Source organism: Petromyzon marinus, chromosome 68 (assembly GCF_048934315.1).
Source record: "Petromyzon marinus isolate PM22_M1 ecotype Great Lakes invasive population chromosome 68, UKy_Petmar_22M1.pri1.0, whole genome shotgun sequence".
Lineage (NCBI taxonomy): Eukaryota > Metazoa > Chordata > Hyperoartia > Petromyzontiformes > Petromyzontidae > Petromyzon > Petromyzon marinus.
This window is the reverse complement of record NC_133734.1, coordinates 5,875,848-5,890,767: the sequence shown is the minus strand read 5'-3', so window position 1 is coordinate 5,890,767 and position 14,920 is coordinate 5,875,848. Positions and strand designations below refer to the sequence as shown.

The window sequence follows — 14,920 nt, the reverse complement described above, 5'->3', positions numbered from 1 at the left end:
TCTTTACCCTCGGGGCTCCTCCAGAAACAACAAAAAGCCACTATGTGTGGCCACGTGGAATGTTTGAACGCTCACTGTGGAGGAGAGTTGGACTGGTACCGCCTGGATCTCTGTGGCATTCAGGAGGTTCGGCCGGATCGAGGGGGCTAAACAGGCGCGGCACGGGCTAGAGAAGAGATGGAGTGACGTAGTACAGGAGGATGTGGATCTGAGTGGACGTGCCGATGACTGGTACCAGCGGTGTCAAGATCGGCCTCAGTGGAGGAGGCTCGTGAAGGACGCTACTAGGCAGTTGGAGGCAGTCGCCCTCCAACAACAACAGAGGGTGGAGGAGCGACGCTCACAAAAACAAGCGACGTGCCAGGTGGCTAAAGTAAAGCAAGTTGGCACAGTAGGGGGCACAGGTGGTGAAGCTCGGTCATCTCATTCAGTCGACCTGTGGCACCTGGGTCTGCCTTGTGACCTCCTGCCAGCGGGAGATCGACACTTCACGTGGCCTCAAGGTACACATGGCCTGGCACAAGCGTCGTGGTGATGTCACCGCCACTTAGTGGCGAATGACCGTTGTTGTTGCTATAGCCGAGGGCACTGGAGTGATGCTCACAACAATGAGCGAAGCGCCGGGCGTATAAAATGCTGCGAGTTGTTACAGTAGGGGGTACAGCTGGTGGTGCATCTACCGGTCATCTCAGTCAGACAACCCATGGCTTTGAGATGCTGGGGTGCAATTGACGAGCCCTAAAATTTTCCTAGTGGCGACACGTTTTTGTTTGCACCTTACCTCTCGTAGCCCTTTGCTGATCGTTGCACTTTCAGAGAGAAGTATCTGCAGACAACAGGAAACGTAAAAAAACAACCACTCTGAGCATGCGTCCATCAACGCGTTCTCAAAATACGCCATTTAAACTAAAACAGCGTCTATTTCAAATTTCAAAAATTAGAAATGAGGACCAAAAGAATGCACAACGATAAATAAGGAAGCGGTGAATCTATAGAGAGATCGATAGAGACCTATAGAGATACTTAGAGACTGATAAACTAAACCAAAATATGTATTTATTTAACAAGATGTAAGGCCCCCAAAACTGAACTGCTATGTTTGTTCAGAAGCCACCCCTAGCCACCGCCCCCAATGATAGCAGATCAACCAAGTGGGCTGATATCGTCATGATCATCATCATCACCACGTGGAAATTTACAGCAACAGGCAAATAAATGTTGATTTAAAGCTTTTGTGACTGCAAGGATTCATATTCTTGGTTCTTTCGGCAAAGTCACGTAGAAAATTCAATTTTTTCTTGCTGTGGTTTTCACACCTGATGATTGCTTGTGCTGCAGTCGAAACGTCATGATAATTTTATTGTTTTATGTATTTATTATTTTATTGTTTCACTTCTACGTGACTTTACCGAAATAACTAAGATTATAACAGCCAAATACTCTAAACGAGTACCCATTCATCTTGAGGGCCTGATGAATGGGTACTCAGACCGCATTAATCGCAAAGCTGTTTCTCCAACCATGGAGAAACAACCCCCTGATATGCCGATCAAAAACATCACGTTACCATACATAGCAGGTGTTACCAAAAAGATTTCCAAAATCTTAAACAAACACAAGATCCAGGTCCGATTCAATAAAGTACACAAAATCCGTGATCTAATCCCATCTGTGAAGGATGTCATTCCTGACTTGCAATACCCTGGAGTCTACAAACTAAGTTGCATCTGTGGTAGCTGTTACATTGGGAAAACGAAACGACATGTCTCTGACTGTGTTCGCGAACACAAGGCAGATCTGAAACACGGCAGAACCAATTCCTCTGCCGTGGCTGACCATTGTTATAACGCTGTGGGTTCGCATGATATTGTTTTTTCCGAGACCAAGGTACTTTGCAAACCTTCAGGCTACTATCAAAGGTTTGTTCATGAAGCCATCCAGATATATAAATATAGACATAACTTCAACCGAGAAGATGGATACAAATTGAGCAATCATTGGAAGGATGTTATTAACCAGGTAAAACCTTAACTGCTTAGTATTGGTTGTTGTCTTTCATATCTGCCGGGTACGACTACACCACGCAGCTCTTACCCTCCCCCTACCACCCCCCTTCCCTCTCCCCCCTGGCTCCTCCCCCTTCCTGGCCTGTATAACCTCTTACCACGGCAACTGTCTCACACTTCAACAAAAACAAAATCTTGCTGTGGTTTTCCCACTTGATGATGATTGCTTGTGTTGCAATCAAAACGTCGTGATTTAATTTATGTTATTTTCTACCTACTACGTGACTTTGCCGAAAGAACCAAAGAGTATGGATTCCTGCAGTCACGAAAACTTAAAATCTAATATTAATTCCTGCAGTCACAAATGTTTTAAGTCAAAATGTAATCTAAAACAGTTATACACTTTATTATCTTGAACATGTTTATTTACAGGTCACACGATGCTTAAACCCAAACAATTGTGTTGCACCGGTTAATCCGAAATCCGCGTGATTGCCGCTACAGTACAGTAGTTGCAATATCTTTACACACAGGGGGGCTGAGTTTGGTTGATGCTGATTGGCTGTGGTTCTGCTGTCATCCACTTAGTGGGGCTGAGTTTGGTTGATGTTGATTGGCTGTGGTTCTGCTGTCATCCACTTAGTGGGGCTGAGTTTGGTTGATGCTGATTGGCTGTGGCTCTGCTATCATTCACTTAGTGGGGCTGAGTTTGATTGATGCTGATTGGCTGTGGCTCTGCTATCATCTACTTAGTGGGGCTGAGTTTGGTTGATGCTGATTGGCTGTGGCTCTGCTGTCATCCACTTAGTGGGGCTGAGTTTGGTTGATGCAGATTGGCTGTGGTTCTGCTGTCATCCACTTAGTGGGGCTGAGTTTGGTTGATGCTGATTGGCTGTGGTTCTGCTATCATCCACTTAGTAGGGCTGAGTTTGGTTGATGCTGAATGGCTGTGGTTCTGCTGTCATTCACTTAGTGAGGCTGAGTTTGATTGATGCTGATTGGCAGTGGTTCTGCTGTCATCCACTTAGTGGGGCTGAGTTTGGTTGATGCTGATTGGCTGTGGCTCTGCTGTCATCCACTTAGTGGGGCTGAGTTTGGTTGATGCTGATTGGCTGTGGTTCTGCTATCATCCACTTAGTAGGGCTGAGTTTGGTTGATGCTGATTGGCTGTGGCTCTGCTGTCATCGACTTAGTGGGCCGAATCTTCTGCTGGGCGGGTGCCAGAAAAGTGATATTATCACTGAGCACGTGCATCATCCCTCGGTTGAACATTCACAATAGAAAGAGTGACAATTGAAATGGTCATCAATTGTGCATCATTGTGAGCGACTTATGGGATCATTCAATTGGTGAGTAATTTTTTTTTTACTTTGCCGTGGCAGAGAAACTTAAATACAATTTATAACCCTAAATTAGTTGTTTTTTGACATAAACATCCGGGGAAAATTCACACGAAGAAAAGAGAGTATACTGGACGTAAATTCGTGGCAGTTTATAAACATCAAATGCAAGCTTTTAGGCAAGGCAACACAACAACATTCGCAGACCCCACCAAGACAACAACAACATTCCCAGACCACACTAAGACAACAACCACAACAGTCCTAGACCACACCAAGACAACAACAACAACAACAACAGTCCCAATTCTAGATTTGAAGTTTTCATGATTGCAAGGATCCATACTCTTTGGTTCTATTCGGTAAAGTCACGTAGGTAAAAATAAAATAACAAAAACCAGTCCCAGACCACAGCAAGACAACAACAACAACAGTCCCAGACCACACCACGACAACAACAGTCCCAGACCACACCAAGACAACAACAGTCCCAGACCACACCAAGACAACAACAACAACAGCCCCAGACCACACCAAGACAACAACAGTCCCAGACCACACCAAGACAGCAACAACAGTCCCAGACCACACCAAGACAACAACAACAACAGTAGCAGACCACAACAAGACAACAAAAACAGTCCCAGACCACACCAAGACAACAACAACAGTCCCAGACCATACCAAGACAACAACAACAACAACAACAGTCCCAGACCACACCAAGACAACAACAACAACAACAGTCCCAATTCTAGATTTGAAGCTTTCGTGACTGCAAGGATCCATACTCTTTGGTTCTATTCGGTAAAGTCACGTAGGTAAAAATAAAATAACAAAAACCAGTCCCAGACCACACCAAGACAACAACAACAGCCCCAGACCACACCAAGACAACAACAGTCCCAGACCACACCAAGACAACAACAATAGTCCCAGACAACACCAAGACAACAACAACAGCCCCAAACCACACCAAGACAACAACAACCGTCCCAGACCATACCAGGACAACAACAACAGTAGCAGACCACAACAAGACAAAAACAGTCCAAGCCCACACCAAGACAACTACAACAACAACAGTCCCAGACCACATCAGGCGTCCTCTGGTTTGCGTTTCTATTCCCCGTTTTGCAATATTTTAACAAATCTTATTCCTCACTCTAGATGCACTATTTTGCAATATGTTTGTCTAATATTAATTTTCACTTTAGTAAAAAATAGAATTAATAATTAAGTAATATAATGTACTCTTTGGTTATTTCGGTAAAGTCACGTAGGTAGAAAATAATAGACCACGACGTTTAGATTGCAACACAAGCGACCATCATCAGATGAGACAATCACAGCAGGGGATACAAAGAGTATGGATTCCTGCAGTCACGAAAGCTTCAAATCCAGATTAATATATTGTAAAAATTAAAATGTGTTGGCTTTATTCATTGCTTGTATTTATTGTAGTTATAATTTGTATGAGACCTGTTGCTATCGTTGTATTTTTAATTTTACAGTTTTGATGTTTTGTTGATGAAACCCGATTCAAGATCTTCTTAAGTCACAGGGCAACTCTAAATAAACTGCTCTGTCCTGAAACTCTTCTGTGGCGTAAGTTCACTCACCAGCGTCGCGAACGATTGAAGGGCGATGAAACACGACGGAAGATTCATTTTTTACGTCCCTCCGCCCGCCTTCGGTGATTTTCCTTCATCTGCGCTGCGGTTTCTTCGCTGTCGGTTGCGCCAAACCGCTCCGGGACACTCCCCGTGCGGTCGCTTAAGCGGCGCCGACTGAAGAGAGAGCTGAAAGAACGACTTGAAGTGGTTACTGACCAGCATCGTCGGTCACCTTTAAAACGGAAGGCAGCGATCGAGGCGATGCGTGGTCACACAAACACACGAGAGAGAGAGCGCGCACGGTGTTTGCTAGGCACCGCAGTTTGTTGGCTAACCATTCAATTTGCATTCCAGGTCCGCATACCTGAACGGTGTGGTGTGAGGTTTGGCTACCCCCACCACTTACAACGTCGTTGGCGCAGCTTGGAAGAGGAGACCCAAAAATGCCCACTGGAGGGTCGCTCTCGTGATGCTCCCTCTCGTGCGGATTGTTGTGTCGAGATGTTGACTACCTCGCCCTGGTACGCAGGAGGTCGTGGGTTCGATTTTATCCTGGCGGTGTCTGCTGAATAGTTGGAATCTGCATCTCTCTCTCATAATCATCACGGTGGCCAGGAGATGTTAACTCCCTCGCCTGGCCTATAGGAGGTCGTTGGTTCCGTCCCAAACCTGACTATGCCTGCTGCTGCTGCTGTATATGCGGAGCCTGCTTCTCTCTCTCATCATCATCATCATCACGGTGACTAGAAGATGTTAACTCCCTCGCCTGGTCTACAGGAGGTTGTGGGTTCGACACGGACCCTGACGATGCCTGCTGCTGCTGTATATTTGGAGTCTGCGTCTCTCTTCCCGTGATCGCGTGGAATTTCTCTCCGGGTCCTCCGGTTGTCCCCTCCACATTTACAATCAACGTCACTGCGCGTCCAGAGTCTTTGTCGCTGTAGGGGGCCGTCCATAAATGACGTCACGCGATTCTAGATTTGAAGCTTTCGTGACTGCAAGGATCCATACTCTTTGGTTCTATTCGGTAAAGTCACGTAGGCAAAAATAAAAGAACAAAAATCACGACGTTTCGGCCACAACACAAGTGGTCTTCATCAGGTGAAGGGACCGGACTGTCACGCGATTTTGGACGATTTTTTACCCCCCCCCCCTCGTCACACGGCGTCACCAGAAGTCAGATCCCTCTCAAATATGACGTCACAAATCTCTGCCCCCCCCCCCCAAAAAAATATATCAAACATGCTTCAAATCGCTTTAAACTATTGTCATTGTAGTGCGTATTTAATGTGGCGCTGCACTCTGATGTTGTAGGAGAAAACATTTATTAAAAAGTCTATTTAATTAAATAGAACGTGTTGTCTATATTTATTTAAAGTTGCGCATTTTGATGTGACGTCACATTTCTCAACCCCCCCCCCCACCTCGTCACACATCGTCACAAATGTCTGACCCCCCCTAGGTGCGTTACGTCATTTATGGAAGGTCCCTTAGTTTCCACAACGATGATGATGACGATGTCAGCCACTGCGTTGAGCTCTCATTCGTGGCCAGGTGGCTTTTGAAAAAGAGCTACTTAGCTCAGCGGGTTCTTACCTGGTAACATAATAATAGTAGCTTGGTAAATAGTTTAGAGATTGTTTATAGTCACCCGTCCCGGATTACTGGTACCGGCGGTGTCAAGAGCGCCCTCTGTGGAGGAGGCTCGTGAAGGATGCCACTGAGCAGTGCCAGGCTAGGTGCACATTGACGAAGCTACTGAAACACACACTGAGAATCAGACATACAGATACAGACTCAGATACGCACATACACAAAGACACACTCAGATACACACATACACCCTGATACACAGACACACACAGATACACAGACACACATAGATACACAGACACACACAGACACATAGATACACAGAAACACACAGATTCACAGACACACACAGAAACACACAGATACATAGACATACAGACACACACAGATACAAAAACACACAGACACACGCAAACATATACACAGACACACACAAATACACAGACACACACAGATATACAGACACACACAGACACACAAATACACATGGATACACAGACACGCAGATATAAAGACACAAAGACATACAGAGACACAAAGACACACACGGATACGCAGACACAGACACATACACAGACACAAACATCCGCGTCTCACCTGTGCCACTTGGATGACGACTCACCGTCTTCACCACGATCAGCCTGGTCCAGACAGACACAGAGACAGCCTCAGACAGATACAGACACACAGAGACAGCCTCAGACAGACACAGACACACAGAGAGAGCCTCAGACAGACACAGACACACAGAGACTGCCTCGGTGTGTCTCTTAACAACCCCCCCGAGGTCACCGAGCTCCTTTCTTCCTGTTTGTGTGGGACTGAAGACTTCCTTGTCATTGAGTTTCGGTTTAACGACCGCTCCTATTCTTAACGCTCCACTGCGAGCCTCTAGCGGCAGGCGGTGACACGGATTTCTTTTTGTGAGACAGATGTGGCGATGACCCGAATGTTCACTCCCTCGCCTGGTATACAAGAGGTCGTGGGTTCGTTCCCCGACCTTGACGATGCCCGTTATGAATGTGGAGTCTTTGTGTGTCTCTCTCATCATCATCATCACGGTGGTGAGATGTTGACTACCTCGCGTGGTCTACAGGAGGTCGTGGATTCAGTCCAAACCCTGACGATGCCTACTGCTGTAAATGCGGAGTCTGCGTCAATCTTCCCGTGATCGCGTGGAATTTTTCTCCGGGTCCTCCCGGTTTTCCCCTCCACATTTACAATCAACGTCACTGCGCGTTCAGAGTCTTTGTCTGCCGCTGTAAGTTTCCACAACGATGACCATGATGACGATATCAGCCACTTCGTTGAGCTCCCATTCGTGGCCAGGTGGCTTTTGAAAAAGAGCCACGTCGCTCAGCGGGTTCTCACCTGGTAACAAAATAAAAGCTTCGTAAATAGTTTATAGATAAAATTTTGACTTCAAACTTTAGTGATTGCAGGAATTCATATTCTTTGGTTCTTTTGGTAAAGTCAAGTAGATAGAATAAAAAACCCACCAATGTAGACTGCATTATTTGTATTTAATTTTTTAAATTTTAATTTTTTTTCAATCTCCGTGACTGAACCGAAAGAACCAGATAATATCTTCTTTGGTTCTTTCGGTAAAGTCACGTAGAATGAGAATAAAATAATAAATTGATAAAATAAAATAACGCAATTTATTATTTTATTCTCATTCTACGTGACTTTACCGAAAGAACCAAAGAAGATGAATCATTGCAGTCACGAAAGCTTTAAATCGAAATTTAACCAGATAATAGTTTATAGATTGTTTATAGTCACCCGTCCCGGATGACTGGTACCAGTGGTGTCAATCGCGCCCTCTGTGGAGGAGGCTCGTGAAGGATGCCACTGGGCAGTGCCAGGCTAGGTGCACGTTGAGGAAGCTACTGGGGCAGTTGGAGGCAGTCGCCCTTCAGCAACAACAGCGGAGGGCAGAGGAGCGACGCTCACAACAACGAGCGGAGCACCGTGCGGCTAAAACAGAGCAAAGTGGCATAGTAGGGGGCACAGGTGGTGCATCGGTCAGTCATCTCAGTCATCTCAGTCAGTCGACCCATGGCACCTGCTGGGTCTGCCCCGTGACCTCCTGCCAGCGGGCATTCGACACTTCACGTGGCCTTGGGGTGCACCTAGCCTGGCACAAGCGCCGTGGTGATGTCACCGCCACCTAGTGGCGAATGGCGTTTGATGTTGTTGCCTGTGTGTGCCTTATCTGTGTGTGTGTCGTTGCGTATGTGTGTCTTCTCGCTAAAAGCACTTGCCCACTACGAGTCTGTTTAAGGCTGCACGTGAGATCTTTGTCACGGGCCATAACATGTGAAGTGAATACTCTTTGGTTCTATTCGAACCAAAGAGTATGGATCCTTGCAATCACGAAAGCTTTAAATCTAGAATGTGAAGTGAAGCTTCAAATCAAGATGTGAAGTGAAGTTACCCATCATTTCTGCTTTCTTTTTTGTTCTTGTGAATCAACTCCACGCCTACGTGTTTGTCCGTCTGCCTGTTTGTCTGCCTGTCTCTCTGCCTGTCTCTCAGCCTGTTTGTCTGTCCGTGTAAAACATTCTGAAATCTCAACTCGTACTTTGTAGAGTTGTGTTTGTTGTTGTCAAACTCTACCACAACAGTGACACCGGTGAGGGATTTGGGCAACTTCAGTTGGGGTGTCTCCATTCTCTTTCAAAAATATTTCATAAAAGTCTATTGCTGTATTTTTTTGTAATTATTTAAAGAAGATTAATCATGAACTTGTTTAGCGTGCTTGTGTTCAGTGTTGTTGTCCTGCCTCCCGCACTGACCAATTATCCACGGTTGGCTACGTACGGTGCCGAACTTAGTTCAACGTACATACGTAGCGTAACAGTGCCGGCTGGTGGACAGCAGCGGCAACTGTGGTGGACAGACAGCGCACACGCCGTTGAGGGCGTGAGCACGGTGCGTGTTGGCAGAGCGGAGTAACTGGGGAAAGGGTCACGGAGGACCCCGTCTGGAGGCCCCTGGAACCTGCTAGCGGGTTCAGGAGAAGGGAGATGCGGTCAGGGCAGAGCCAGGCCGCGTTAGCAGCATAAAAGAAGCCATGAGCATGGGGGTCTCCAAAGCCTTAGTCAGGTTGGGGATATCACAGACCTTGTCAATATCCGAGTGAAGCACATCATTAGTAAATGCCTGAGTGCTGAAGTGTCTCATAGAGTGCTTCTCAACCAATTTACGGGGGGCTTTGGGTCTGGCTGATGATCTCACCCCAAAAATGAAGGAGTGATCACTAAGGTTATTACCCAGAACACCAGTCAGTGTGAAATTGTGAGGGGCATTTGTCAATAGGACGTCAAGCAGAGATGAGTGTCCCGGATTTTTTAGGTTGGGTCTTGTGGGGAAATTTATTAATTGAAACAGATTAAATTCATCTGAAAAATTTGTGGCCACGGCCGGCGGGTTTAGCCAATTCCAATTTAGATCACCCACTAAAACTATTTCACCTTTAGGAAGGCCCCCAAAAAGCTCTCTCTGTGCAGATGCAGCTTCAACATCCTTCCCACTAGGTCGATAGCAGCACACTACCAATATCTGTTGATTATTTGGGAGAGTTATTTTGAGAGCCAGACCTTCAAAGCAACATTTTCTAAACAAGGAGTGAGCTAGTGAACATGCAATAGTATTACGAACATAGATGGCAATTCCACCTCCTTTAGATCCTCGGTCAAGCCGAAAAAGGTTGTAGTTGTCAATCGCAATCTGCAAGTCATGTACGGCAGGAGTGAGAAATGTTTCTGTTAGGCAAAAAATGTCCGGGTAAAGATTTGCCACTTCTAGTTTTAGTTGACTTAATTTAATTACAAGCCCTCTGATGTTGACGTGTAGAACACCAACACATTTCATGCCAGAAAAATCTACAGAATTATACGAGTTCTTTTCATTTGGGCCAGGATGAAGCTCAATACCACCCAGAAATAAGAAAAGTAGAATTAATAGTTTGCACAAGTATTTTCTGTGAAAGGATGAAGAGCGGCGAACCTTGGACAAATAGCAGTAGCTCACAGATGGTGTTATTTTTAAGGGCAGAATGAAGTTTGGAAGGAGTGATGGGGAAGTAATGGAACAAAGATAGGGTTTAAAAGGATACAATTGTTGAGGAGTAGAGGGATGACGGAATGTCACACTTGCCTCGGGAGGAGTGACGTCATGTCCCCTCGGGGGATTTGAGGGGGGACCGGTGACGTAGAGGGGGTCTTTGCCAGGAGCCGGGTTCGTGAGCGGTAGGGAAGTGGGGACCCAGGGTAGGGGACAACTAGCTCCAGGCTAGGGGGGCTACTTCACCCGGCTCTTCCCACTGTGCTTACCGAGTTGGATAACCCATCGGTAAGCGCAGTGGGAAGAGCCTGTGAGCCTGGGAGTCGTAGGGATTCCCAGTACCCTTCCCCTGGGGAGATTTAGCTTACCCAAGTCTTGTCTTAGCCCTTCCCCAAAAGCTAGGCAACAGCCCTTAATAAACTGTTGGCATCAGCCCCGACAACATCTGCCTTCGTGTCGTCATTTACAACACAACAACTGGTGTCATGATTGGCTTCCGTGCTCGCGACCATGTCCAAATCTGGCGCGAAACGGAAGACCACGCTTGGTATACCGGCGCACGAAGAGGAAGACGGTGACGCGGCCCTGGTGAAGAACCCGGAGGTCGGGGCCCCGGATACACGCCCCGTGGAGGTGGCCCGGCTGGAGCCGGGGGAGGCGGCGGCTGAGGGAGCTGCGGCGCCGCCAGCCGACGTGTAGCGCGGTGCAGCTGCCCAAGCTGGAGCTGCTCCAGCAGTCGGTGGCGCAGCTCACCGCCGCGCTGCTCGAGGTGCGGGTGCGCACACACGCGGGGGCGATGGGGGGCACGGCCGTCGCGACGTTGCCGAGGCCGCGCTTCCCGCCGAACTCCCGGTTGGCGCCAATTCACCAACCGCCGCACCGGGACAGGGCGCCGCCATTTTTTTCTGCGACGCCGCCGGCGGCCGCCATGGATTACACGACGCCACAGGTCGCCGCCACGACACCTGTCATGGCGGCGCCCATACGCGCTGCCGCTCCGCTCGTCGCCGCCAATGGCGCCGCGGGCTCGCTGCGAGCCGGGGCGGCGGGGGAAGCGGCGGGGGAGGCTGCGGTCGCGGGGCAGGGGGCGATGTGCCCGCAGCCTGCCGGGGCCCCGGGTCCGGGCGAGGCAGCTGCGGCCGCGGCGACGCCAGAGATCGCTGCTGTGGGTGAGTCTGGGCCGGGGGTTGGGTTGGCTCACCTTCGGCTGCGACGGCTGCCCCCTGTGGCGCCGTTTGTGTCCACGAAGGGGTGACGGCTGGATTTCCAGGCCAGGTTTGATGCGGCCTATCGGTCCGTGCGCTGGCCGGAAGAGGAGGAGCTGCTCGCACTGCCCACATGCTTGGACGCTAGGGCACTGCACACCTTTCTGAACATCCCACCGGCGGAGAAGGCGACGCTGCAGTCGGCCTATCAGCAGATGGCCGAGGTGTTTGAGCCGCCCAACGAAGCGTGCCTCAAGTTCACCGCGTGCCGCAGGGAGGAGGGGGAATCGCCTCTTGCGTTCCGCTGCTCCCTCCTTGCATTGGCTCGGGCCGCATATCCCGACATGGAAGGGACTGCGCTGGACTCCCTGGTCCTGGAGAGGCTGCTGGTCCTCGCAGGGGAGCTGGGGATCGTGATGTCCATCAGGGCAGGGGCCAAGGCCACTTCGCTGGCTGTCGCGCAAAATATTCAGTCCCACCTTGCACTGCGTCGGCCTCCAGCGATGGCGGCGTGCGTGGGTGCCCCAGCGCCGCCAGCGGTGGCGCCGCCCAGCGGGGAGGACGCCTTCATGGCCGCGGCAGCCTACGACTGCCACGGGGACGGTGGGTATGCTCGCCGGCCAGGGGGGCCGGGGCGGACGGGACCTCACCGTCCGCAGGCCCGGGGGCGGGCCACCTGCTTTCATTGTGGCCAGGTGGGCCACTTTGAGAGGGGGTGCAACAACGAGCCCGGGGCCTTCTCCAAGGCCTCTCCTCCTGCGGGCGTCCCTCCAGCAGCGGAGCCTCCCGGGCAGCAGGCAAGTCGCGACGCATCCATCGCACGGCCGCTGTCTCCACCTCAGGCATCTCGTAGGGTTAGGGTCCATCTTCATGGGCCCATCTCTGGGGGGTCCGGTTCGGGGCACCCGACAATCGGGTGGCCCAGAGGAACTCGCCAGTGGCGGGCCCTCGCGCATCGCGTGGTGGCCGCCGCTGTCGGGTCCTCGGCCGTGGTGGGGCGCGTGCAGGGGGTCGACGTGAGGATCCTGGTGGATACGGGGGCGTCCGCCACCATTGTGTCCGAGGCCGTTTTCCGGTCGCTGCCGCACAGTGTGGGGCCGTTGCGTGCGTGGCTGCCAACGGGGGTAGCCTTGGTATTTTGGGCCATGTCGTCGCGTCTGTGGCTATAGGGGAGATCGTGTTGCGGGGACCTGTGTTGGTCTCTAGGACTCTGGCCATACCGTGCCTATTAGGCACCGATTTTTTAGCCAAGATGCCCGTTCGGATCCTGGTCGATCAGGGATGTGTGGAGATGCCGTCGGAAGACAGCTTGGGGTCCGTGGCAATGCTGCCCTGGCAGGAACACAGCCTGGGGTCCGTGGCAATGTTGCCTTGGCAGGAACACAGCTTGGAGTCTGTGGCAATGTTGCCTTGGCAGAACACAGCTTGGAGTCCGTGGCAATGTTGCCTTGGCAGGAACACAGCCTGGGGTCCGTGGCAATGTTGCCTTGGCAGGAACACAGCCTGGGGTCCGTGGTAATGTTGTCTTGGCAGGAACACAGCTTGGAGTCCGTGGCAATGTTGCCTTGGCAGGAACACAGCTTGTGGTCCGTCGCACTATTAACTAGGCCTCACTCAGGCTGCGACATGGACGCGATCAACCAGGCCTCACTCAGGCTGCGCCAGGTGCATGATTTACTAGGCCTCACTCAGGCTGCGCCTTGTGCATGATTAACCAGGCCTCTCTCAGGCTGTGCCAGGTGCACGATCCGCCAGCCCTTACCCAGGCAGTGTCATGTACACAACCAGGCCTCACTCAGGTCGCGCCACGTGTATGACCAACTAAGCCTCACTCAGGCTGCGCCTTGTGCATGATTTACTAGGCCTCACTCAGGCTGCACCAGGTGCACTATTAGCTAGGCCTCACTCAGGCTGCGCCAGGTGCATGATCAGCTAGGCCTAACTCAGGCAGTGTCATGTGCACGACCAACCAGGCCCCACCCAGGCTGCACAAGGTGCACGACCAACCAGGCCTCACTCAGGCTGCGCCAGGTACACACACGAGCGCACATCACCACACCATCACACACACACACGAGTGTACACCATCACACCATGGTACGTACCTACACCCCACCCACCTCCACACGAGTCTGTCGGTTCTCGGAGTGGACTCGTCTCGGCGTCGCTGTCGTCTCGTCGCCATCGTCGCTAAAGGTCTCCGCTAGATGTTGCGCTACGAGACAGTCGTTGGCTATTTCAGTTAATTGAAAGTCCATATATGGAGGAGTTGGCTGTGGCTGCGCTGGAACGAAATGAATCCATAACTGGAAGGGGAATCGCGGTGTCTCCTCTATCTGTTGATGGGCCCAAGGTAGGTGCCTCACTTTTTTATTGAAAGCACAAAAAAACATCGTGACATCACGGTAAAGTTTCTCAATTTCTGGGCACTCAGAGTCTGTTTATTGAAGACACAAAGCGACCTGCACTCGGCCTGGCACTTGGTTCTTCACTCCTTGTAGTCGCCCCTTCCCTCAAGCGTCCCCCCACACTCCTCGTGCTCTACCCGCTTTCCTGCTCCTCGGAGCCCCTTCAAATAACTTTCCGTCGCCTCCCGGCTCGACTCCGTTTCCCGATTTTTCTTTTCAGTTCAAATATTTTCCTTATGGTCGGCTCAAACCCCTCCACCTCCCGGACCCATCATGGATGAGGCCCCTGACCTACGTTTTGAAAGTAAGTCAACTCTGCTGCACATTGGCCTGAGGTTATTGCCTCTCAAGTTCGGCCGTTTGCAACTGGATGAGCTGAAGTGTGGGAGCTCCTGGACCGTATTATGGGGCTCGCCAGATTTCTGTCCAGCTCTGCCGAGCGATGTCGTGCCGCACGAAACCCTTTTCAGAGTTTGCTGGTTTCCAGTCTAGTAATACCCCCTGGTACCAACCCCCCCCCCCCCCTTCTCCCTGGAGCCGATAGGCTTCTGACAGTCTGCAGATGTGCCTGGGTGCTTCCTGCCAACCAAATGTGTGGTGTGGAATCACTAAATAAAGATCAAATATCAGATCGGCCACTCATAGTGAAAGTATGAATAAATAAGAATAGGTTTTACACCT

At 50.3% G+C, this 14,920-nt stretch overlaps 1 protein-coding gene across 1 annotated transcript in view; it reads right to left on the bottom strand.

Annotated features, from left to right (window-relative positions):
- LOC142906629 (uncharacterized) overlaps positions 1 to 7,365 on the bottom strand; it is a 36,627-nt gene extending 29,262 nt beyond the window's left edge. Inside the window, exons 1-3 of the mRNA XM_076054853.1 lie at positions 7,153 to 7,365; positions 4,969 to 5,148; positions 782 to 826 (exon numbers count right to left, since the gene is read on the bottom strand). Coding sequence (XP_075910968.1) covers positions 782 to 826; positions 4,969 to 5,016 — 93 coding nt within the window. The 5' untranslated portion in view covers positions 5,017 to 5,148; positions 7,153 to 7,365. The remainder of the gene's footprint in view (positions 1 to 781; positions 827 to 4,968; positions 5,149 to 7,152) is intronic.
- Between the last annotated feature and the right edge of the window lie 7,555 nt (positions 7,366 to 14,920).